The sequence below is a fragment of the Colias croceus genome, chromosome 3 (genome assembly GCF_905220415.1).
Source record: "Colias croceus chromosome 3, ilColCroc2.1".
Taxonomy (NCBI): Eukaryota; Metazoa; Arthropoda; class Insecta; order Lepidoptera; family Pieridae; genus Colias; species Colias croceus.
Window position 1 is genome coordinate 7,139,789 of NC_059539.1, and position 25,301 is coordinate 7,165,089.

At 34.4% G+C, this 25,301-nt stretch overlaps 2 protein-coding genes across 5 annotated transcripts; one reads left to right on the plus strand and one right to left on the minus strand.

Annotated features, from left to right (window-relative positions):
• The first annotated feature begins 512 nt into the window (after positions 1–512).
• Positions 513–19,626, plus strand: LOC123706495 (homeotic protein spalt-major-like). 4 transcript variants are annotated; one of them, XM_045655810.1, is made up of 9 exons: positions 714–889; positions 7,457–9,223; positions 10,121–10,306; positions 10,525–10,658; positions 14,955–15,047; positions 15,183–15,417; positions 16,442–16,620; positions 17,377–17,544; positions 17,745–19,626. In XM_045655810.1, the coding sequence occupies exons 1-9, from the start codon at positions 820–822 to the stop codon at positions 18,111–18,113; spliced, it is 3,201 nt and encodes a 1,066-aa protein (XP_045511766.1). In that variant the 5' UTR covers positions 714–819; the 3' UTR covers positions 18,114–19,626. The 4 variants fall into 4 exon arrangements, with proteins under 4 accessions (XP_045511765.1, XP_045511766.1, XP_045511767.1 ...); XM_045655809.1 differs by lacking the exon at positions 714–889 and adding an exon at positions 513–690 and having other exon boundaries at positions 7,457–10,306; XM_045655811.1 differs by lacking the exon at positions 14,955–15,047 and having other exon boundaries at positions 715–889.
• A 142-nt stretch (positions 19,627–19,768) lies between these two features.
• On the minus strand, positions 19,769–24,893 carry LOC123706499 (26S proteasome non-ATPase regulatory subunit 6). Its single transcript, XM_045655814.1, has 6 exons — positions 24,444–24,893; positions 24,011–24,185; positions 23,463–23,622; positions 22,895–23,079; positions 22,314–22,489; positions 19,769–20,549 (listed from the first exon to the last, which is right to left on the minus strand). The coding sequence occupies exons 1-6, from the start codon at positions 24,719–24,721 to the stop codon at positions 20,375–20,377; spliced, it is 1,149 nt and encodes a 382-aa protein (XP_045511770.1). The 5' UTR covers positions 24,722–24,893; the 3' UTR covers positions 19,769–20,374.
• Between the last annotated feature and the right edge of the window lie 408 nt (positions 24,894–25,301).

Here is a 25,301-nt window from a genome sequence, read left to right on the forward strand (position 1 = left end):
TTTTTTAAACATAATTCAAGGAAACATTTAAAATAAATCAAAGAAACCCTTCATTAAATAACGCTGACAAAACATGATAACATTATTACGCTAGTACTGGATCACATACTACATTGCACCTATGTTGCCAATGAAAACAAATGTACTAATTCACAAACAAAGGATTATAACTTACAAAGTGTAGCTTCAATTAGCGAATGTGGGAGGCTTCGCGGGGCGAACGTCGGTCGCCATCTAGCGGGCGTCAACACCGCCCACCCGCGTCTGGAGCCCGCGGCCGCGGCCACATGTCACTTATGAATATGAGGCGTTATGATTATGAAATATGCCCCGCCCTGAATATTGAATATGGAGGAGGGAGAGCTCGGAACGCGTGCGAATGGGCGAAGTTTGATTTATGAGCCGGGCGCGGCCCCGCCTCCCTGTCATAACCGTATACCTGGTGCGCGCGCGCGCGGCCGCCCGCCGCCCGCCGCCTCGCGCTCAGTCCCGCGTCAGATGGCGAGAGGTGCGCTCCTCTGACCGTCCGCACCGCACTCCGAGTCCGCACGCCGCCGAGCCCGTCCGCGGCCGCGAAGTGAACTGTGTCCGGGGCGAGCGCTCCCTGCCATGCGCTGGCCGTGAGCCGCCAGCCAGCGCCTCTCAACATGCCGCGCGTGAAGCCCGCCTGCGTCCGCCGCGTCTCCATCGGTACTTACTTCTTCACTATCGACACCCAAACATCACCCGACTGAAGGACTGTGAAGTCTCCTTCGGGAGCATAAATCGTGTTACCGCTTTTCGGTTTTTGAAAGTTTCGTTTGTCATTTATTTATTAAAATGATTCAGTTAGCGACGATAAAATTTGGCATTCATCAAAAAGTGCGCAAAAAAATTCGGCCTCTGCGTGGTGAGTAAACAGTGTAGTGAATTGTTGAACCCGGTTATTTCTGATATTTAGCGTTAGGCGGCTACTGATGTATGTACGAGCTTTCTTCATTTTTTAATATGAATTAATTCGCTTTTATTTTATCATAAGCAGTCAATATTTCATTTTAACTTAAACGCTCTACCATTTTGGCTCTACCTTTTCCCGACCAAAAAGTATTACGGCAAAATTTGCATTCAAAACAATTTTAACTGAAAATAAAATCTTACCCTTTTATTTTCTTAGTTGATTTAATATGAGCCATTTTGGTAGCACTTAAATTCATATTAAAACGATGTATTTTTCTCTCCAATGAAATTAAAACAAATACGCTCTTCATAAAGAACAGTAGGTACCCACTGTAGCTATTCAAAAAAGTTTATAAAAGCCTTTTGTATGTTACTCATAAAAGTAACTAAATGCACACTTATGAATAAATTGCTTTTCTTTGTGGTTTCACCACACTCTTGTTGAAACTATATTATGCGCAAAAGCATTTGTAAGCTTTAACATTTTTCAAATCTTCGTAGAATTTTATTCAAACATAAGTATTTTATAAAATCTTAAATCTTATCATACATCATTAATGTCAAACATATGCCATAATAAAATAATACAACAAAGAAGCAATATTTACTCAAGATTTTGTAATAATGGAATTAAACGAGTCTTCTTGGACAAAAACCAATCAAAAATAAAACGTTAGAAGTTCTGCGGAAAGTTTACATTTGAGTGTCATAACCCCGAAAAAGTATCACGTTTTGATAAAAGCCTTAAGTGGCTGTATATTAGTCGAATGACAGGCCGTCAAATTTTTATATATGTGCCGCTACACTTCTTTATTGCTGTTCTATAAAAAATTTAGTGAGCTTTTTATCTTCCAATGATTGAAACAAGCTGCATAACTAGGTATATTCTCGAAGAAATATTTGATAACGAATTTGATGGCTCCAATATAAATTGAAAAAGCTACTAAGCGATCAGGTTCTAATCCGTATTTACTAAAATGAAATATTGATACTTATGTATATTGCGTCCATTTACCTTGAATGATGAATAATAATTACACTTAATGTATAAATTATAGACTTTCTGTAAGTGGATTAATTACCATCGTGTTTCAAATTATATAGTTTTATATATTCAAACGGCTATAATATTTATCGAGTAGGTATATAATCAACACATCATGAACCGAATCTATGATAGATCACTATTCAAATAAACAGGAAATCCTAATTTTAGCTTATAGTTAAACATCAACTGAAAAAGTGGCTTTGATTGAAACCGATTTAAATAGCTTCTGGACGATAAAGACACATGAATATATGGGCATATTATTTTTTGTCAATAGGTATAGTGGATATTGTCGAGCGGCATTATTTATTTTTAATGCAAAACGTTTTTTGCACTTCCCAGTAAGGCGCACGTCGCTGTCGCAAGCCAGCGCTTTGAGTCGCCGCGCTGGCCGCAAAGCTTACACCCAAATTGCGATAAACAGACACCACTAATCCTCCTTCTTACAAACTAACTATTAACCACACCGGTATCTCGATACAAATGAGACATTTAAGCCCTTACCGCAAGATTATCCCGGATTATTATGATGTTTTGTGTCGGTGCTCACTTTTCGCTCGCTTTTCAATGTAAACATTTACAAACGCTATCGATAAAATATAAGGGCCTGCGTAAAATCTATGCCTTCAGATAACTTTACTTTCTAATATAATAATTATGATGCGGACATCAAATGGACATTAAAAACTCTTTGGTGAAAGTTGAAAAATCTATACGATAAGCAAATTTATGCGTTTACGCATTAAATATTTTAATAACCTGATATTGAGTACTTGTGGTATCTTAAGTTAAATAAATTTTCTATATTCGAATATGATAACGGAGAAGACAATCAAGAAATCGAACGATACATTAAAAAAGCTCTTGATAGAGTCAAATTCTTATTAAATATTAGTGTGTTAGTAATTTGGTCATAATTCGTGTGTTTTTAAACAAAACAAATGGTTTATTATATAATTACATTAAATGCCGACAGCAATAGGTATTTAATCCTTATGTTTTAAATATCAGAAATTACCTATGCACTTGAAGCCAGTAAAGTGCTAGGATAATTTGATAATTAGTAATTACCAATTGTTGTACTAATTGTGTTAAGGTATAGGTACATTAGGTATTATAAATAATAAATTTTGATTAAAAATGTTGTAATTTTCAATTAGAATACAAAGTTATATATAATATAGGTATCTATATTTGAATCGTAACAATGGATGATTAGTGATGCTCCCAAACAAAGGTCGAATAGATCACCGTCACATTGAATTTCATATACCTACATAGTTATAGTTAATATTAATTACAATGACCACACTATTCTTCAAAATAAGATACCAAATTCTAGAATATCGCTTATTATCATTCGTGTCAAGTCATCAGTTCAAACGGTTGGGTAATTTAAACAATATTAATTAAACATTATTATTTGAATCTCATTTATTTTTTTCATTGTTTGTGTATTCTATTGTAAAGCTAATTTGACCCCAATATATACTGTCTATTGTTAAGGGACTCATATAAATGATAACTAACATGAATTTGTTTCCCTAACTTCAATCAGAAATGGAAAATGGAAAATATTAGTGTAAACAATCTGAACGATAAGGTTCCTATAGAAAATATAATGCAGTCGTTTGATATCCTGTATATAATATAACCTACATAGATATTATTTTACGATTGATATATAGATACCTAAAGGTTTGTCTTTTAAATATAGTAAAAGAGGGTAGTACTTTCACGGAGTTATTTGTTTTTGTATTAATTTATAGATAAGGTACCTATATGAATAAAACACACATATCAAATCAATCAAATCAAATCATTTATTTATTTCTCCTCACAATTCCCAGTCACATAAAATCTACATGCATACAAAAGGAGGAGCTGGTGTCTGAAATGGGTTTTAACAAATATACTTAAATAATAAATTATTATTAAAAAACAAATAATATGCCGTACATTTATAAAAGTAGGTACCTAGATATTCTAAAATGGTGTGTTATCTGCTCCCTTCGTTATTATAAATCCTTCTGAATTTAAAATCTATTAATAATATGTGTAGGTACCTACAGTGTACACATTCGGAATACATATAAAAACACTATTACTTACAGTTTATCGATACAGTATTAATGACATAAGATTAAAGCTCAATTTAATGCACCGTGATTTAACATAGAGTCGATAACAGGGATATATTCCATTTTTTTACATTTATATAATCCGTTAGAACATTAAAACGTTCAAAGTCTAATAAAGATTATCTCGTTTACAATGTGCATTACCTATACAATAGAACAATTTTATATTTATTAATTTCTCTACAGCCTATTTTTGTCAAGAAGCTGTTACCAACCATTTAGAACTGTCCAAATATATAAATATCCTATTAAAATATTTCAATGAATAGCGTATAGATCACATAATATTATCCTAGTAGATATATTCTGCTTATAAAAGATCAGTGTATCTATGTATGGAAATAAAAATATGGTGAGAAATGAGAATAATTTAACTTAAAAAAAATGGGTTATGAAAATCATAGTTACACGTGCCTATACAAAACATAAACGTTCACTTTACATTCACTTCCGTAACAACTTGTTACAACACAATATTAGCCAGTCAAAGATAATCATAAATTCAAACATAATAGAATAAATCCATACATCTATAATATTACCACATGTATAGTGTATACCTAGGATTTGATTTTGAAATAATAACTTTTGCAACGGGATAAATTGTGACAAAAATATAATATGATATCTTTCATATAAGTGGTCAGATATTAAATAAGTAAGAATATTAAAGTTTTTCATGCATTAAAATATATTTTTGTTCTTGATTATAAATTATCAACCATAAAGACAATAGGACCTATTAGGTATTCTTTGTATTTCGTAAAATAACATTATTTCAAAAACGCTACGCTACTAAAATTTAGCATACTGAATTAATTAGGTAGCTGGTAGGTACAATAAATAAAGTATGTTTAAATTTGGAAAAAAAAGTTCGAATACTTCGCGCTTTACTGACTTTTTTTAACTTTTAATGTTTTTTTTTTTTTTGGCTTTCTGCTATATTAGATACAGATAAACTGCGAGTCAATTAATATTTATCTACTATTATAATATTATTGACTATGTATATGTTCATTATCTAATAAGTGAATTATATAGTTTTACCAAATAATCCTATTTGGTAAAACTATACTCACATAAGCACCTCTGCAATTAATACCAAAAAAGTAATTTGCTAGCGATAACGTCCCGTAAATATAGGGCCTAAACTTAAAATTACTGAAAGATTTTTCTTGATTCTTGGCTATGGTTTAGAATTTAAATTTATAAATAGAAAAATGTTTTGAATTGAGAAATTTAAATAAATTAAGAATTTAATTTTCGATAATAAGCTCTACAATATAACATTGAGTGATTATCAATTATTGATGATTAGTAGAAGTCTGCCTACCGACAAATGTACTGAATAAAAAAAATGACAAAAATTATGAAGAAAATTATGAAGCGTTATACCTACTTACACCTATGCGAAATTAATATAAAGTATTGATATTTATTTATTTTGTATTCAAAACTTGCAAGGCTTAACACAGTAAATTTTAAAGATTCTTACATAAAAGAAAAACTTCGTCATTCAATTAATATAGTGATCATACAAATTCGTTACATAATTTATAATTATGTTTGAGGTAATCTCATGATTCCAATTGAATAGTTTTAGACGTATCTATTTTTATTTCCTTTATAAGCAGTTTAGTATTATTATATAGGTACTATAAAACTATCTTATTAATTATAGATGAAGGCAACGCGCCGCCTTGTTGTAAAAAATTAAAAACGTAGAAACAAGCCTTTCATTCTAAGGGGCTCTCTTATTCTGAAATTGAAATAAAGTCATAACTTGTAATCTAAGGTCATATCACATCACCTATACTTTTCAATCTATACCTACTAATATTATAAAACTGAAGAGTTTGTTTGTTTGGTTGTTTGTTTGATCGCACTAATCTCGGAAACTACTGGTCCGATTTGAAAAATTCTTTCGGTGTTAGATTGCTCATTTATCGAGGAAGGCTGTATATTATAGGCTATCACGCTATGACCAACAGGAGTGGAGCCACGGCCCACGGGGGTGAAACCGCGCGAAGCAGCTAGTCGTCAATAAATATAAAAGATGTGACAATTTTTGCTCTATCTAATCTAGAGTTTATTTTAATGTAGTTTGAGTTTATTTTAATGTAGTTTTAACAAAAATAAAGATTATACAACGACTTACGGAAATCATTTTTTTTAATTAAAACTAAAGATTAAAAGTCAGAATAGTAATAAGCTACCTCTTTGAGGCTTGAGCAAAGTGCGTAACGTATAAATTGAAGTACTTACTAAGAAAAAGAGCCTAGATTTCAATATAAATTACGCAAATATATGTCTTCACTATACATTTTATAATTTTATTACATGTAAGGTCGTTATCGTTTCTAGCTGTTCCAATTAATATAATTATTTTGTACATGTACCTGAAGTAGGTATCTACTACTTTCATGTGCGTCATCATCGTGTATTTTGTTATAATATGCAAAAACATATAATTAGTTAGATATACTTGGGTTTGTAATACATATTCGAATTAAAAAACAGCACCAGAATGTTTTACATCATCGCCTTGCCTTCGAGTTATTTACATAATACTGTGTGCCCAGATAGTTTTTGCATATTAAGTTCTAGTTTGGACTGTAAATGGTTATTCTAAATTAGTAGAGTTATGTCGAGCGTAAACAGTATGGTCTCGTTAATAAGGACGGTAATGTAAAGGCCTATATTCAACACATCATGACTGACAATATTCCCTTATGACCTTTCTTTCATTGAATAAATATATAATTATAAATAGTCGCCATAGTAGGACAATAAATATTTCTAATCGTTTCTATTTTTAGCCCTTTAATTTACTAGTTATACAAGTATTGTTATCGTCTAGTAGGCAATTTTATAACTACTCACTTTATAATGATAAATTGATTGCCAAATTTTACCACGTCGTTATAAAAATTCTGGATATTTATACATTAAAAAAGTACAGTATACTTACGTTTGGTATGTTTTTAAATTCCTAATACCTTATGTAAATAATTATGATTATCATAATAACTGTACATTAGTGTGATATTTTTTTATAAAAATTTTCATACCATGATATGAATTCACTTGATAGAAAACTTACGATATCGAATTTATATATATATAAATTATACTATTTTCCACGTTTCTGTTTCTAAAATAAATGGAACTTCATTAACATTAATTGTAAAGATAAAGAAAACGACATCAAATACGTAGGTTCTATCATTCATGAATAGAACTTTATAATATTACAGTTGCACATTTTCATATGTAACCTAAAATAGATATTCGTCGGAATCGCAACAATAACGATTTCTTTTTGTTTTAGGTGAAAGTTCGGGGTCGTGTTCTGAAGAAGAGATAAATAATGTTCTACCGGAAGATGGCAGAGACCGTCCAGAGACGCATATGTGTCCGCGATGTCAGGAACAGTTTGATAACTTTAACGATTTCTTATACCATAAGAGACTTTGCGATGAAAAAGCAATTCAGATGGGTGAAGAAAGAATGCACTCGGATCCCGAAGATATGGTTGTATCAGGGGACGAAGAAATGGATAGTCCTAACAAAAGACTAGAACAAGTAAGAAGGCATCGTCAAGATGCAGAAAACAATAATAGCCTCGAAGACGGAGAGGCTGAAGTACCTGAAGCTGATGTTCCACCAGTTGGATTACCCTTCTCGGTGGCTGGTCATGTAACGCTAGAAGCATTACAAAATACTAAAGTTGCAGTTGCACAGTTTGCGGCTACAGCTATGGCCAATAATGCAAACAATGAGGCTGCTTTACATGAGCTAGCAGTATTACAAAGTACGTTATTTACCCTGCAACATCAACAAGTTTTTCAACTCCAGTTAATAAGACAATTACAAAATCAGTTATCATTAACTAGAAGAAAAGATGATCAGCAGCCAAGTCCACCACCTTGTGAACAAGAACCGACCGCTCCATCGACGCCAGTTCGCTCACCGTCGCCGCCTCGTCCGCCACGGGAGCCATCTCCTGTTGAACCAGCTCCTCCTACTAGCCAAAGCTTGCCATCAACCCACTCGCACATTACGCCTAAGATGGAACCGATATCCATTCCTAAACCTCCGACCTCATCTCCACCTATGATGTCTCATCCACCCTATAGCTCCATTTCTTCATCATTAGCATCTTCAATAATCACAAACAACGATCCTCCACCGTCCCTAAATGAACCAAACACACTTGAAATGCTACAGAAGCGAGCACAAGAGGTACTTGATAACGCATCTCAAGGACTTCTAGCGAATAATTTAGCTGATGAACTGGCTTTCCGAAAGTCAGGAAAAATGTCACCGTATGATGGAAAAAGCGGAGGGAGAAATGAACCTTTCTTTAAGCACAGGTGCAGATACTGTGGAAAAGTGTTTGGAAGTGATTCGGCGCTTCAAATTCATATTCGATCACATACTGGAGAAAGGCCGTTTAAATGTAACGTATGCGGATCAAGATTCACTACAAAAGGAAATCTTAAAGTTCATTTCCAAAGGCACACGGCCAAATTCCCTCATGTTAAAATGAACCCGAACCCAGTGCCAGAACATTTAGACAAATATCATCCTCCGCTATTAGCGCAGCTGTCTCCGGGGCCTATACCTGGAATGCCACCACACCCTCTCCAGTTTCCACCAGGTGCGCCTGCACCTTTTCCGCCAAGCTTGCCATTATATAGACCAACGCATCATGACCTACTTCCTCCACGGCCACTTGGAGATAAACCACTGCCACCACATCCACTTTTTGCAATGCGGGAAGAACAAGATGCCCCTGCTGATTTAAGCAAACCTTCTGCACCCAGTCCTTCCCGGTCGACATCAGATATGTTTAAGTCAGAACCGCAAGACGAAGAAAGTCAACGAGATTCCAGTTTTGAAGAAACTGACCGAATATCACCTAAACGAGAGCCCGAAGAAAATGAGCCTGTTCAAGATACAGAACAAGAGCGATATCCATCCACCTCACCCTATGACGATTGCAGCATGGACTCAAAATATAGCAATGAAGATCAAATCGGCCGAGAAAGTCCACACGTGAAGCCGGACCCCGATCAACCGGAAAATTTATCAAGTAAGAATCAGTCGATATCTGGACCAATTTCAATAGCTACGGGACTTCGTACTTTTCCGTCTTATCCACTATTTCCCCACTCTCCTCCAAGTAGCATCTCCTCAGGTAGTGTAACTCCATTCCCAAATATTCCTAACAGTATAATTGACCCAGATCTCTCTCGCGACCCCATAATATACAATTCTCTTCTACCACGTCCTGGTAGCAACGACAATTCATGGGAAAGTTTGATAGAAATTACAAAAACTTCAGAAACATCTAAGTTGCAACAATTAGTCGATAATATTGATAATAAAGTATCAGATCCTAATGAATGCATAGTATGCCATCGCGTTCTTTCATGTAAAAGTGCACTACAGATGCACTATCGTACTCATACCGGTGAACGACCATTTCGATGCAAGTTGTGCGGTCGAGCTTTTACTACAAAAGGGAATTTGAAAACGCACATGGGCGTCCACCGAATTAAACCTCCCTCTCAAATGTTACACCAATGTCCAGTTTGTCACAGAAAGTTTACTGACCCAAACATTTTACATCAACACATTCGAATGCATACGGGCGATCGTTGCAATATTTCTTTTGACCAAGGCACCCGAGATACTTGCGATAGTCAATCATTCAGTAATAATGACTCCGATATCACAGACTATTCTCCATTTTGCAACATCCCTACTCCTACCTTTCCAACTCCCTCCACTCCTGGCGACCGAAGGGCGGACTCCCGCGGAACCGACGATGAGAGCGGCCGTGAAGAGCGCGAGCTTACTACTCGGGAGTTCGACGATGAATCTGAAATAAAGGATCGTCGAACTTCGCCGCTCTCCGTCTGCGCCACGGCGTCCGAATGCGAAATAAAAACCATCACCACAACGGCTTCCCTCCCATCGGCGACAGGTTCGGAGAGCGGGCGGAGTGCGCGAGCCTCGCCACCGTCGCCCTCGCCGTCGCCATCGGCCCTGTCGACGCCGCCGCGCCTGCCGCACCACTCGCCGCTGCCCTCGCCGCCCACGCCCCTGGCTGCGCTCGGTGCTCTCGGCGGATCGCCCTTCAGCCCGCTCGGACTTGCTTTTCCTCCCGCAGGTATGCGAAAGCGGGATCTTAAATAACCGTCCGCCCCGGTCGTCCACATTTCCATTCCCTACATATTGTCCTAATACTTTTTACTCTAATATTACCTTACCGGGTGCTTAAGGACATGATGGCTATGATTAACAAGTAATCTATCTATGTTTTAAATGAGATGCTCTTATTGTGACCCGGAAAATAACAATTAAAATGTTTTTCTTTTCCTTGTCTAGTGCGTGGTAATACGACGTGTACCATCTGCTACAAAACCTTTGCCTGCAACTCCGCATTGGAGATCCACTACCGAAGTCACACCAAAGAACGTCCGTTCAAGTGCACGGTCTGCGATAGAGGCTTTTCAACAAAGGTTAGTTTATTTTTATTCTGTAAATATATTTCTATACATATTTACTAAATTACCTACTAGATAGTCTATATTCTATATTTAAAAAAGTGGAATCAGAAAATTATATTATTCAAAACGAAATTCCTTATTTCTAATCGTATAAACTCCTATCGAGTATCTTTGGCTCGAAGCCAGTTCATACTTTATTGTTACACAAATAGCGACACATATCTACGCGTTTACGACGTTTCCTCTAATTTTCACAACATATATAATGCCTTATTGCCGAAAACAAACGTTTTCAACGTGTAAATGCTGTATATAAATGTTGCCATAATAATTGCATACGGGTTTTCACATTAAGATTATATTTACGCTAACTTATAAGATAAAGTCGTCCGTCCGCCCGGTTTACCAAAAACCAACTCAATGTTGGTGTACGAAACTGCATACTCCGGTTTCATTTCATCCAAGTTTCAGTGCATTAATTTTGCAGGCTGTAATTACAAGTCTCTAGTCGACGCCTCTAGCTCGCATAAGTTTCGGTCGTTATTCGTTGTCTTCCTCTCTCGAGCCCAGACTTGCTGAGTAATTGACGACCAACTTTACAAACTTGTAGGCTCGTTTATTCTGATTTAATCAAATCGTATTGTATTAACTTCCTTTTTGGTTCGATTATTTACTTATTGTATATTAGACCTTATTTATTGCGCAATTGAATGCATTTCTTAAGTGTGCTTAGGCCGATAAGCGTGTCTACATTTTAATTTATGGGCTAACAGCTCATAATTATAACTTAATTAAATATCTATAGCAATTGTGCAAGAATTATTTATTAAGGTACCTACCCATAGTAACTCTACAAAACTATTTAGGTAAACATAATTATAAAATACCTACAAATTACAATGTAGGTAAGTACATATTAATAATAATTTTGCGTTTTGATTTCTGGCATCACTTTATATACCTACTGATAGAAATTAGAAAAATGACTCAGATAGGCACGCTTAGGAATGCATATCTTTTTGTCTGACGTTTTCCTTATTCATAGGAATCATATTCGCCCTTATATCCTCATCACCTTAAATGGTGGTTGAATCCTTTAAACGGCTTTCATTACGGTCTATTTATGTCTTAGGTAAGAAACCACTCAACGGCATAACTTGACTTTCGCCGATTTACCGGCGAGCCGTGTTCACTTGACGCGCTCAGATATGCAACACTCGCTTTACATTAAAGCGCTATTCTAGATATTACATCACCTTTCTATTGTTATTTCCTCGATTCCCCGTAGGTATTGAATGTTACATTTGCTGCTTCAAGCCTCGGATTTATTTGTGTTATTTTGTACGTGTCTCAAGATAGATTAAATACTGTAGATATATTAAAAGGAAAACGTAGGCTTTTGTAAGAAATGCTTTTTGTAGTAAAGTTATTTCAGCCCAGATAAATTGATCGAATGATTGTAAGATATTATTATGTCATTATTGATTTGTTTTGGACCGAAGACAAAAAGATTAGGTAGGTATAAACTGTTTCAAGTATTTTGCTCTCCCCCAGCGATGATAATAAAGCAATATCAGATTAAAATAATTAATGCAATACTTAAGACGGTGCAAAGAATATTTCTGCTTTTATGGCAAATCAAGTTTTATAATCAGTTCGGCCAATATTTCAAGCATAAAGCTGCGCTGCGTCGCGGACCATCGTCGCCACAAAAATGATAAGTCATAAAAACAACGTCACGGAAAACGATCGGAATATTAATTCATGTCGTAAAATATTTATTGCTTATAAATCCTTGAGCCTTTACCTACGCCTCTTCTCATAAAAAGATTATTTATGCTTCACAAAATAACATTTTTTTCGTTGTTTCCCTAAGTGTCTATGCGGGCCTTATCAATAAAATGAGTCTAAAAGTTTATTTTATGATGGCGCCGCAAATTCACTCAGATACTATACTATATCTTTATCTGCGTACCTATTGTTGGAAATATCTAATAAAAATATCTAGAGTAATTTCACCCTGATAATATAACACATAATAATATACCTACTGCAAGTAACATTTCTTACATTGCCGAAATATACCTTTCGCAAAATTTCCCTAATTATATTAATTACAAAAACTTAAAGTATGCATAAAATATTTTAAATGTAGTGGCCACCCCGGTTTCATGCAGAATGGTTACGACGACTTCTCAGTAAACTTACACATAAACCGCTTACAAATATTTTATCAGAATTACCTACATAAAATTATTATAGCTCAATATTGTCTTGTTTGCGTTAAAACAATGTGATTTCACAAATAACAAATGGCAACTGATATTATTTTTAAATTACATTAAAACTTTAATATCTACTTATAGCTGGTTTTACTATAAAATAATATCATTTTTTAAATCATGACCCACTTCTTATTCTCTGATACAAACATCAAAATTTATGAAGATATAATTACGTTTTTATGATATTGTGCAACGTTGCATGCACAGTAAACATAACAAATAATTATTAAGTGCAAATTTGTCCGCATGATAAGATTGTACCTGTTATATTTTAATGCATACAACTGCAATAAAATATTAAATATATCGACTTTACCGTAGCGTAGCAGAATGTGAATGTCAGATCGGTTGTAGAGAATATCGGGAAACAAGCAGCGAGGCCTTATCGAATAGTGTCTGCTTACAAGCACATTTAAAATTACAATAAGTGTCGCCAACACCCGTACCGATGAAAGTTCACGCGCCAAACTATGTATTATCGATTATTCTGATCACCGTTGCCAGTTTATTGACTCCAAATACTCTTCTAACATTAAGACTATCTAAGTACAATGCAATTTTTCGAAAATACATGAAAATATGATGCGATGATCGAAAAGGAAAATAGGTATATTCATATTCACCAATAAATGCCCAGCCATAATGGAAGGAATGGATTGGATATCATAAATTATAATAATTAATAAGTCACTGTATTACAATACGTGATAGGTACTAGACCTACACATATTTTAGTTAATATTATGTAATACCTACATCACGAAACAAAATGTATCTATTTATGAGCATAATATTTTAAAAATCTTTATTAGTAGGTATAAAATTATGAATCAGCACTCAAGTCAAAATAGATAATTATTTTTATAAAACAGAGATAAGCCCGTATAATGACATTTTTATTGTCTTTTTTATGTCCCATGATATATTTATTCCCTTAAATTTTAAATATTATAATTCAAGATTCAAATTTTATTATTTTTATAACCAGTCATTCTAAGATTCTTCTAGATTACGAACCTTTTAATTAAAATTCGGTCTCTAGCGTCGCGTAACTCGTACTGATATTACATATTATGTACTAGCGCGCCATCTGTTACTGAATAGCTAAACTATTTCTTAAGAATTAAAGAAATTTTTAATTTAACTACCATTCTTTATCTATAATAATTGTAAATTATTAATTTAATTTATTGTAAATTAGAGGTACCTATGTAAAACCTAATTATTTTAATTCGAAATCAAAAGTTAATTTACAAGATAGGTAAGTAGTTACTCACGAATTAATTCATTTACAACTGATTTTAATTTTATTTAATATAGTATGAATAAATAGAATAGAATATACCTATATTCATACCTACAGGGTTTAAAGGTTTGAGCGTTTGGCATTGATAAATATTATTAAAATAACTTAAAATTTTTAAAGCATTTTAATGTAAATATTATATCTTCTCAATAATAATGAGTTAAGGAACATAAATCAAGACATCGTCAATGCATAAGAATTACCTAATTAATAACTACAAAGTTACAAAGTATCATGTGACCTCATTTTTAATGTTCATAAACTCTTATAAATCACTTTGTGTTAAATAATCCGGCGCTTCACTTTTTTACCGATTATTTTTTATTTTAATTGAATAACTACCTAACTACTTACCTAACTATATGTTTTATTGAAAAGATGAATAAAATTTAAGGGGACAACTGAATTTAGGTATAGATATTTTTTTGTTTACATAAAAAGGAATTCTAAACGTAGTAAGGGCAGTTAGATATGTATTTTACAAGTACCTACCTATTGCGCTATATTTTGAGTATTTTTACAAAAGTCGAGATTCATAACGAAAGGTAGAGATTTTGCTAACCCTCTGTGTGTACCTAGACATATTCTTCTCGTTGGTTCATAGATGATAATTTTAACTCTTTTTATTATCCAATTTATTGCTTGACTTTTCCCCCAATTAGAAACTTTATGTGAGCTGAGCGTGTGTGTAAATTTTGCGTGTATTTGTGGTTCCAGAGCAGTGGCGGTTGCCAATGCGGCAGGCGCGCGCGCGCTCCTCGCCCGCCACACGCCACTGCTTTGGACCTCTGGAACGCCTTCGTCTACCCGGTATGAGAGAGTGACGCCTGAGCGTGGCCTCTATAAAATCATTATTTTGCTTCTGCACTTAACCGCCCCAAAATTGCATTCATATTAAGCAGTGAGTGACGAAATCTCAGAACTAATCGTTGCTTCTTTCGATAGGGTAACATGAAGCAACACATGCTCACGCACAAGATTCGGGACATGCCACCGGGCTTCGACAAAAATGGAAGTGGTCCTACGGGAGCGACGAGCGAGGACGGCCGCGATCCGAGCCCCGAGAGGCGCTCCTCGCCCGACAAGATGGACTTGAAGCGGTCTCCGCCCGCGCACCCGCCGCCGCCGATGAATCACCCGCCCCCGATTGACATGCCGCCTTTACCAAAGAGACTAACAGGTAATTGTTATGATACAACTCGACGGAGCAAACGTTACATGAATTTAAATGCACTTCGTGTAACAATTTTGTCGATGGGGTAGATCTTTTGAAGTATTGAACAGATTTTAATGGAACTTGTTTCATAAGTTTATAGGAATAGGTATTAGACATTCAATAAACTAAGTTTTGGTAGATTTTCATCGGATATTTATTTTAAGAGCGAAGTTTATGTAGAGTAATATTAGTATTATGTAGGTGTTCCTTCCTTCCTTATAACTTATATGACTGTGTACCTTCCTTCCTAATAACTTATATGACTTATATCTTATTAATTGATAAACTCAATTTGAAATTGTTTAAAGACTTAGACCTTATAGTAAAGGTGCTATAAATGGTAACAATACTTATCGTAGGTAGGTATCATCAAATGATTTATTTTCGTCTGTAACATACAATAAAAGTTCAATCTAAATAAGTAGGCCGATACTTCACATTTATTTCACTTCGCCGTGTCCTCGCTATACTGACATGCTGGGAATATTCAGTGCTCTTTATTGGAATTAAATACCATACGTAGAATTGTTTGAATCCGTACAACTTAATAACGTGATTGAATGCAATATTGATCAAGAATGGTTTGTTTAAGTTCAAAATACTCAGATCATTGCTCTTTACCGTATAAAAATATAACACCCGACGCACTGTAAAAATAATAAGATGTTAAATTTCGTGTTTAACACAGACGCACACATGTCTAATTCGCTTACACATGCAAATAAAGATTAAACTCGAAATACATAAAATACATTGCAATGTAAACTGCTTGATTAGGACGAAATTTTGCATTCAGGGAAGACGTCGTTCAAACACTTATTATGAGGACAAGAAATTTTGCTCCTATGTCAATTACCTACATTACTACCTATATAGGTATAATATGTAGATAATGTGTACATTCTTTACCTGCATTCGGGTCTAGGGATAAATTAGCCATATTTATCCCTATATATTCATTGTAACCACATAAACCTTTATTCCCCAGTACCAAGTGCGCCAGTCCACCCACCGCCGTCAGCGTCGTCGAAGCATTTATGCGGAGTTTGCCGCAAGAACTTCTCGTCGTCGTCCGCTCTGCAGATCCACATGCGAACCCACACTGGGGACAAGCCCTTCCGATGCGCGGTCTGCCAGAAAGCGTTCACAACCAAAGGAAACCTCAAGGTGAATATTGTTTGAATATAGCTAAGTTTGTTTTGTTGTTGGTAATTTAAATTATTTTCAAACGTAATATTAGATATTATCATATTCAAAACAAGAATTTTATCAACGTAGATAGGAGATAGGTATGTACCTAAGTTGGAACTAATTTTATTGTATTTGTATTTATAGTTTATTTATTTATTTTTATTTATAAGCTTTATTGCACACAAACAGAAAATACAAATTTTACTTTTTAGTTTGTTCTTTCTACCGAACAACAGTTACAATTTTAAAACAAAAAATAACTCATCAATTAATTATAATAGTAGATTTTTAAATTAATGATTATCGTATGTAAATTAAACACGCTCCGAAATATAAAACATTTAATGTATATTCCAAAAACACAAATGTATTCGACATTCTAGAATATGAATTTAATTCCTTCCATACATATTTTATCGAACATGTCATGGGATCGAATAAATAGTTCATCACTATATACGCACTCAATTGTATAAAAGTTATTAGCTAGATATGACCACTCAAAAATGTTTACTGTGGCTTGGTGCCACAGTTAATCATTTATTTGCTGTACAATCAATAAATCAGCCATATAAATACCTTTATATATATTAAGGAAAAAGAACAATACACATAGAGCACAACACTATTTTCTCTCGAAAACATGTATATCATATCTAACCTACAAACAACTCTCTACGTACTTACACATTTAGCAAAAGTTCTTGAAAATAACCGTTTAAATTGATGCAGGTGCACATGGGCACGCACATGTGGAGCGGCGGCGCGTCGCGGCGCGGGCGGCGCATGTCGCTGGAGCTGCCGCCGCGCCCGCTGCACGAGCCGCACGACCTGCTGCGGCGCCCCGACCTCTTCTACCCCTACCTGCCCGCGCCTTTCCTTAACGGCATGCAGCAGAAGGTAAGCAGACCACTTTTACGTACTTATCTAATAGAGTAGGTAGCTGGTTATTGTCAAAGAATATAAAGCTGTTTCTATTAAAATTGAATCTTCTCATTTTATTGGATCAACTCTGTAGCAATCATTCAATCAAGTTAAATTTCCATTATCGTTTAATCATCCAAAAGGCCCAACTAAAACTATAATCTTTTTGTCCACAGCTGAATGAAATATCAGTCATACAACAGAGCGCTGGACAGAACGGCGTCGCTGGTAAATTCCCAGGCCTGCTCGGATTCGGTGCCTTCGGAGCCGGAAGGCCCGGCGCAGCATCGCCACTAGAGAGGCCGCCGTCATTGGAGAATGATGAGCGCCAAGCCGCTATGCGTGAACTTGCCGAACGAGGTCGGGAGCTGGCTGAGCGCAGTCGGCAAATGCGCGAGGAGAGCGAGCACTACCGCTCGCCGCCGGCGCACGCGCCGCACCCCCCGCCGCCCGCGCAGCCCTCCCCGCCCGCGCCGCACCACCCGCACTCGCACCCGCTAGCGTCGCTCCCGCCGCCCGCCCGGACCGAAGGCCTCACCGTTTGAAATGATATCGCCGAGTCGATATATCACTCTAATAAACCTATCGATCGACGATCGATCCGATAAGCCGTGCATCAGCCACTAGAACTCCTGCAATGCCCGATCACATTCCAAATAATCGACTCTCAAGTCTCAGCGGGCTACGAAGAATCTCTAACTTGCTAATGGCCATTGACCATACCGAGTATTCTCAATTATGTACAAAGATTAAACTTGAGTACTCAAAGTGAAGGACTGATATATGAAAAAAAAAATGTTTTATAATAGCGTAAGCTAACACGCTAAGTGTATCGATGTATGTATCGAGTCGTTATTCCAAGTGTTATTACGCCTAGTATTACTATAAGTAACTTATATGCAAGAGTACGGGCCTGGGGCAATCCGGGGCTCGTAAGAGTCCCACTATTATGTCATTACTCTGTGATAGTGCACATGAAGAGGCTGTGTCTTATGGACAGAAGTATGGAAACGGTATCAGATATATTGGATGCAGTCGAATGTGCTATAACATCAAAAGTAATTATAAATTATCCCAAAAATTAATTAAATTCATAAATCTATATATCGTAATAATTATGTAAATAAAATGTATAATATTTAGGTTCGTAAGTAAAATAGTTTAATTAATTATTATGCTATATCTATATTATGTCTCAACTGGAGTGCGATATGCATGATTTCTTTAATACCACATTCCAATGTGAAGAGATTCTTTAGTAAATTATTGAAGTGTATCAAATGCTGATGCATTATCAAATTTCAAGTAGGCAGCAAAGTATTTATAAGAATCTTCTTTGGCAACGAAAAATATCTGTATAAGATTTTATTGATGAATGCATTATTTAAAGGAATGTATACCTTATTAACTTATTCTCGCTCTAAGTACTCAATATATTTACTATATTTAATTACGGTAACAGAGGTTAATGACATATTCATATCATGTAAATTAAAAAGTATTTGCATTTGAGGTCTACATAGATTTAAGTGTTTTAGAGTCATAGCTATATTGCTTTAGGATATTTCGACATATCTTTGTAAAAATGTATGTTACTTATTTTCCATAATAATGAAAGTGTGAACTTCACAGACTGACCGTTTATTTACGAAATTTTGTTTCCAAAAATGTGCATTTCAATGTTTGTAACTAAAAGCCGAACTGTAATACGATTATTTATAATATTATTATGTTTCATAGTGATGTGTTTCGTACTTCTAAATAGATGTGTATAAATGTTCAGCTAAATTATTTATATTGTCAAATCATGCATACACTCTTAGAAATAAATGATTGTGAGGCGATAGGCCTCTACAACAATTTAGTTGTCTAGTATAAATTCTCATAGCACCTACAATTTAATTTTCATGTTGCGAATAGATATAGCGTAGCGTTAGCCATGAATATGATGTGTCATGTCCATGTCAGTATAAATAATCAATTGTAAATTATTAAATGTTTATGTAAATGTCCAGAAAGTATTCAAATTATTTAAAAAACAATTATTATACTAATTAATTTTCTTTTTTGTTCTCCTTCTACCTTATCCTTCGTTTTTATTTTGTTTTAACATCCCTATCACCATCAACACCTAATACTACACGAATATTCGTATCAACTAAGTTACTTGAACTAAAATGACAAAATAAAAGCCCAGATATACTTAATTAAAATTTTATTGAAAAGTTTTACAGTATTACACTATATTAGATAGCTATATAAGAATACGGTATATTTCGTGACTACATTCAAACTGCAACCAGCAAAAACATTAATTTTTAATGGTGGATGTTATCCAAATTAAATGAAGCTTTAAAAAATATTCTGATTAATCCATACTCAAAATACAAACATCCAGGGTGATCTTACACATTTACCTATTGACGTAAAGTAAAGAAACTAGGCTATCTTTTAAAAGATCGACAAAAATGTCCGAGCGGTGTTGTATCAAATATTCATTGAAATTAACACCTTATTCACAGGCAGTAATGTTGAAAGTCCATTATTAATATTGTATTTATTCTCACGCATAGGCAGAGTTTTACCTCGGACAATTTTTCGCTTGATTGTGAGTCTAGTAGTTTCTATTAGATAACTGATGCACAACTACACAGTTTTATTTCAGACAATTTTGAGTGATTGCGTCTAGTTTTTGTACGTCAATGCGTTTATCAAACAATCATTTACCCTGCTCATCAAAGCTTCAAAAAACTTTCACCAAACAACAGTAGAACGCATCACAAAACTACCAGGGCAGCATAAACAACTAGAAGTTGATAACACTAGCGAGTTTCTTGACTCTATTGAGCAGCAGGTCCCCCTCGCGTATGGTCGCCTGGTACAGCTGCGAGCGGTCCGCGTCCGCGCCGCGCCCCGAGCCTGTCACTACGCACCCGGCTACTGCGTCGATGCGGCATTGGAGTCGACCCGCTGCCGTGAAACTGGAATAGGGAAATTATTATGGACTTAATACTAGATAAAAAATTCATTTTAAGTAAAAAGAATATAGGAAAGTATAGGCAAATTATGATACACGAGTGACACAAGAAATCATCTAAATACATAAGTTAAAGAAGGTAGTGTTATGCGATTCAGCTAAAAAGGATTCTACGCTATTTTGTGACATCATGATATGTTCATTCAAAAGAAGAAATAATATTGTAATAATCTTAATTATGAAATAAAGTTTGCATTCATTGATTTTTATGTAAGAGTCAGAATATACAAATAAACCGTTGTTGAATTGTAAAAAATGACACTTAAATATGTTTTTCAAATAACATTTGGCACAAAGGTCATTGACGTTCCTATTCTTACTTGAATCACATAGTAAGAAAAACTATTATATTAACTATTTATTTGAGACAAACCGAGTACTTAAACAATTTTTTTTATACAGCAGATACCTCTTAATTTATATAGTAGTATTTTTGGCACAGAGCTTATCTTATATATAAAATTCCCGTATCACAATGTTGTTGTGGACCGATTCTCATGAAATTTTCTGTGCTTAACGGGTAAGTCTGAGAATCGGCCAACATCTATTTTTCATATGTACCACGGGCGAAGCCAGGGCGGACCGCTAGTATATTATATAACCACCAAAGTTTTTAAGAATGTTTGAATATTTGTTACTTTTTCACGCGAACCTTCACTGAACGGATTTTGTGGAGCTTATGGCCGTGTACGCGGTCCGTGCGCTGTTTGGCTCAAATATGTGATTTTTCAAACCAGATTGTCCATCAACCACTTATCTTACAAACATATGAATTACTAATAATTTTAGGAAATTTTATTGTCTATATAGTTAGTTAAGAGTTTTTTTCAATTAATACAGTATTTGTGAATACCATCAAGATAACTGAGCCGATGATTACTTGATTTCACTTTTAGTGTCAATTTCGAAGCTAAAAATATCTGAAATTGCTGACAGATCTAACACACATTTTTTTTTAACTAACTGCAAAAATCCTTATTAAAATAGTTAGTTAAAAGATTTTTTTAATTTGGACTCCTAACTTACGAAATTAAAATCCGAACAATGTGAATTTTTTTAGAAATTATAGTCGACAAAATGATTATTTTCACCAAGATATTTGACTTAGTTGAATATAATTTATACATATTGCAATAAAAGAACGTATTACTTATAAGATAAAATTTAAAAAATCAACTAAGGTACCTCTATTATTTTTCTACAATTTTTTTTAAAGAACTATAAAACACTGCGCGCGACCCGATTAAAATCAGTCGGCAGCGAGCCTTCCCAGAGTGAGGACATGTTGCTCGGCGCTCTCCTGTGGACCTATGCTGTTCATAGTAAAAGGATAGCGCAAGCCGCGATCTATCGTAATAGATCGCGGAGATTTTGACTTGCGTTAAATTGAATAAGCCCTCTTAAGTATGGATAGTAAAATTGACTTGATTAAAAGTATATTTTTTAAAATAGTGACATCTTTCTGCCCTCTGAATTAACTTATTCCACAACAAAAACAAAAAATAGGAGTGTTTTTTAAATAAGACTAAACATTAATCAATTACAATAACTTACAAATTTAAAAATATGTTTAATAAAAATGGAACAACAGGAATAGTTAAGTCTTGGCTTCTAACTATTCCTATTGTTCATTTTTTTTTTACTTATATTATAAATACTTGTATTATAATGTACATTAATAAATTTATTTCATTTCATTTCAACTTACGTAGAGATCTCCTCTTCAATAAACTCCCTCGTCACACCAAACGTGTCTGCAATATTGTCCAAACTGAGCGAGCGGTACGCACGAAGCAATTGCACGTACGCCTTGATGCGCGCCTCGCGAACGTAGTGCTGGTAGTGGGGTCGGAACACTGGGTCCACGCAGATCTGAGTTTCCACCTGGAATTGTAATACAAATAATAAAGGAACAGTATTAAATATGAAACTCCTCTAAAAGGAAACAAGTGCAAGTTTCATTAAATCAGTTCAATGCTTCAATTTCATGTTATAGTGATGAAAGCTATACATGTTTTTTTTTTATTAAAATGAAAGCAATCATAATCATAAAGGAAAATTGTAAAAAATTACTTTTCATTTGTGACTATGGCATGCCATCATAAAAAATTGTATAGTCAATCAAGGCACTTGTGAACAAAAAGCCCACGGGAACGGGAACTATGTGAGGATAGGAGTAAATTATTTTCATTATTAATAAATTAATTGGAAGTTGTTTGCAATCAATTGTGTGTATAATTATTTTACCGATTTACTCAAAGATAAGCATAAAAACACTACAAGACTCACCCAAGCGAGACTCTTCATGAAGTCAGCATACCGGCACTCATGCAGCGACTCCACCAGCTCCCTGAGCTCCGGGAACCTTGAACGTAGAGCTTGTACCGCTGCCCCTTGCTTCCGCAGCGCCGCTTGTAGCGCGTGACGCTCGAGAGCGAGCGCACACGCTAACACGCAGTATTGGATGATAGTGCCTGGAAGTTAATGGGCAATACTTAAGGGATATGGGGAAATACTTGTAACTAATAAATTATTTCATTATTTAAACTGTAAAGGAGCTATTAAAGTGTAACAATTTTTAGTCTTTAGTCAATTGATATTTGTGTTTAAGTCAGACATTGATTTGTTAAAGGACTGTTATCCCTATTGATAATTATTGTTAATGCAATCTAAATCTTGCGCTATACTATGGCTTGGCTTTCTTGCTTATTTATTGTCATCTAATCCATTACCTAAACTTTAATAGAAAACAACTTTTTAATTTTTTGCCTACTCTTCATGATTCAAATGACAGTAGTACAGCTAAATGAACAGGATAATAAATCATATCACAACATTATATCTAGCTTATACTCACCAAAATCAACAAGTTCATAAGATTCGAATGTAGACACACAATCAATGAATAGATCAGCAGCATGACTGTAGTCCCTCACTGCCAAACAGTAAATAGCTTCATATGCCTTTAGCTTATTCCTGGAACGCCAGTCACCACCTTTGTCTACTAGCTCATGGGCCTGTAAAAAGGTAAAAAAAGAATTAATATAAAAATAAAATATTTTTCGGAGGCTCAACTAAAAGCTAAAACTTTTTGCATTAACATTCTCTCCAAGACATATTTATATTTATTTTTGATGATTGTATTCTTCAAAACTAATTAAAAATTATTTGAATTACATGCAGCAAAAAGATTAAGAAAGGGAATATGAGATAATTTACATTAGTCTCTAATATTAAATTTGTTTTGTTAATCATAGAAGGATTTGCTTGTTACCAATCTTCTGTTTCATAAAATAGATCTTTAGTAAACATCAATCAATTTCTGCCAAAGCATGCTCACATTAATTTCTATTTGATAGAAATAAAAACAAAATTACAAGACGCATTATGTTTAACTAAATTTACCTTATTAATTGCCTTTCCCATATCCTTCACATTACAACCATGGAAATAAGCAATTCTGAACAAAGCAAATATAGCATCCAATCGCCTATTGGTTGTTAATGTTGAGTCTTCATATTTAGTTGTAGCTAAAGCTGTTGCATTTTCTTTGTCGCCAATTGAACAGAGGTAATCCAATCTGTAATGTTATGAAAAAGAGATGAGACGACATACTAATCTTACCCTATAGATAAATAATAAAATAATGCCAGGTTAAATTAACTTTGCACTTAAATCTATAAATATTCTCATAACTTCTGAAGCTGTAGGTATGCTCATTAAGTGCTGATGTAAAAAAATTAAAAAGTTATGGAAATTGTCAATTCAAAATCACGTATTTCTTGTATGATTTAGATCACATTATAAAATAAAGCATTCAAAGTGGAGAAATACTTACCGATCTTGCCAGACAGGAGTCTCTGAATCATCTTCTTGAAACTTAGAGAGCCTGTCTTCATTTTCTTTTGTCATTTGATCATACAGCTTCTGATCGAAATTCCATCCAAGATCCGAGCAAACCTCTTTATAATATGGTGCCATATGACCAGCCTTTATACCCTGAAGCAACTGTTCGCTTAATGCGGAATCATTCTTAAACTGTGGTAATGTTAACTTGAACTTAATTCCGGCTAATGCCATGTATTCCGGAGTTTTGCCCTCAGCTGAAAGCTCCATCTTAGTTTCTGGTCTTTTCTAACACGAATTATACAAGCACTTGAAATCTATTAACAGAAAATATTCTTATCACAATTATTGGATACAAATATTGTTATTAAACTGTACTTCTTCAAAATGTTACGAAAATATGGTTTGACAAAATGATGTGACAATTTTCAACCAATTCAATTTTGCTTTGATTTTGCTGATCCTCATACTTTTTGTACAGATTACAAACATAAAACGGACAGAAACCACAGACGCATAATAATATAACACTGAAAAAACGTGTGGATTTCTTAAATATTAAAGATAATGAAATAAAAGATCGGGTTTATATAGTACTATTTTTTTAATAATAAATCAAAATATAATAATAGTTTATAAATAATGTTAAATAAAAATAAGAAATAATTAATAATTAAAAATAAATTAATTAACAATGTTAATATAATAATTAACAATTTTATCAATTCTATACCTACCAAAATCTTCAAAAATCAATTTAGCGGTTAAAATATAATATCGTTACGTTACATACTTTACATTTACACTATAATACATTCGCATTCATAATATTAGAAAGTGTATGATACAA

What these genes read in the sequence shown, in the direction of transcription:
- LOC123706499 (XM_045655814.1), bottom strand. Translation starts at nt 24,721, where the DNA reads ATGGAGCTTTCAGCTGAGGGCAAAACTCCGGAATACATGGCATTAGCC. An exon ending in TGGGAAAGGCAATTAATAAG is followed by an intron (nt 23,623 to 24,010) that starts GTAAATTTAGTT and finishes ACCTTTTTACAG; the next exon opens with GCCCATGAGCTAGTAGACAA. An exon ending in ATTGAAGAGGAGATCTCTAC is followed by an intron (nt 20,550 to 22,313) that starts GTAAGTTGAAAT and finishes TCCCTATTCCAG; the next exon opens with TTTCACGGCAGCGGGTCGAC.
- LOC123706495 (XM_045655809.1), top strand. Translation starts at nt 648, where the DNA reads ATGCCGCGCGTGAAGCCCGCCTGCGTCCGCCGCGTCTCCATCG. An exon ending in CGTCCGCCGCGTCTCCATCG is followed by an intron (nt 691 to 7,456) that starts GTACTTACTTCT and finishes TTTTTGTTTTAG; the next exon opens with GTGAAAGTTCGGGGTCGTGT. An exon ending in ACTTGCTTTTCCTCCCGCAG is followed by an intron (nt 10,307 to 10,524) that starts GTATGCGAAAGC and finishes TTCCTTGTCTAG; the next exon opens with TGCGTGGTAATACGACGTGT.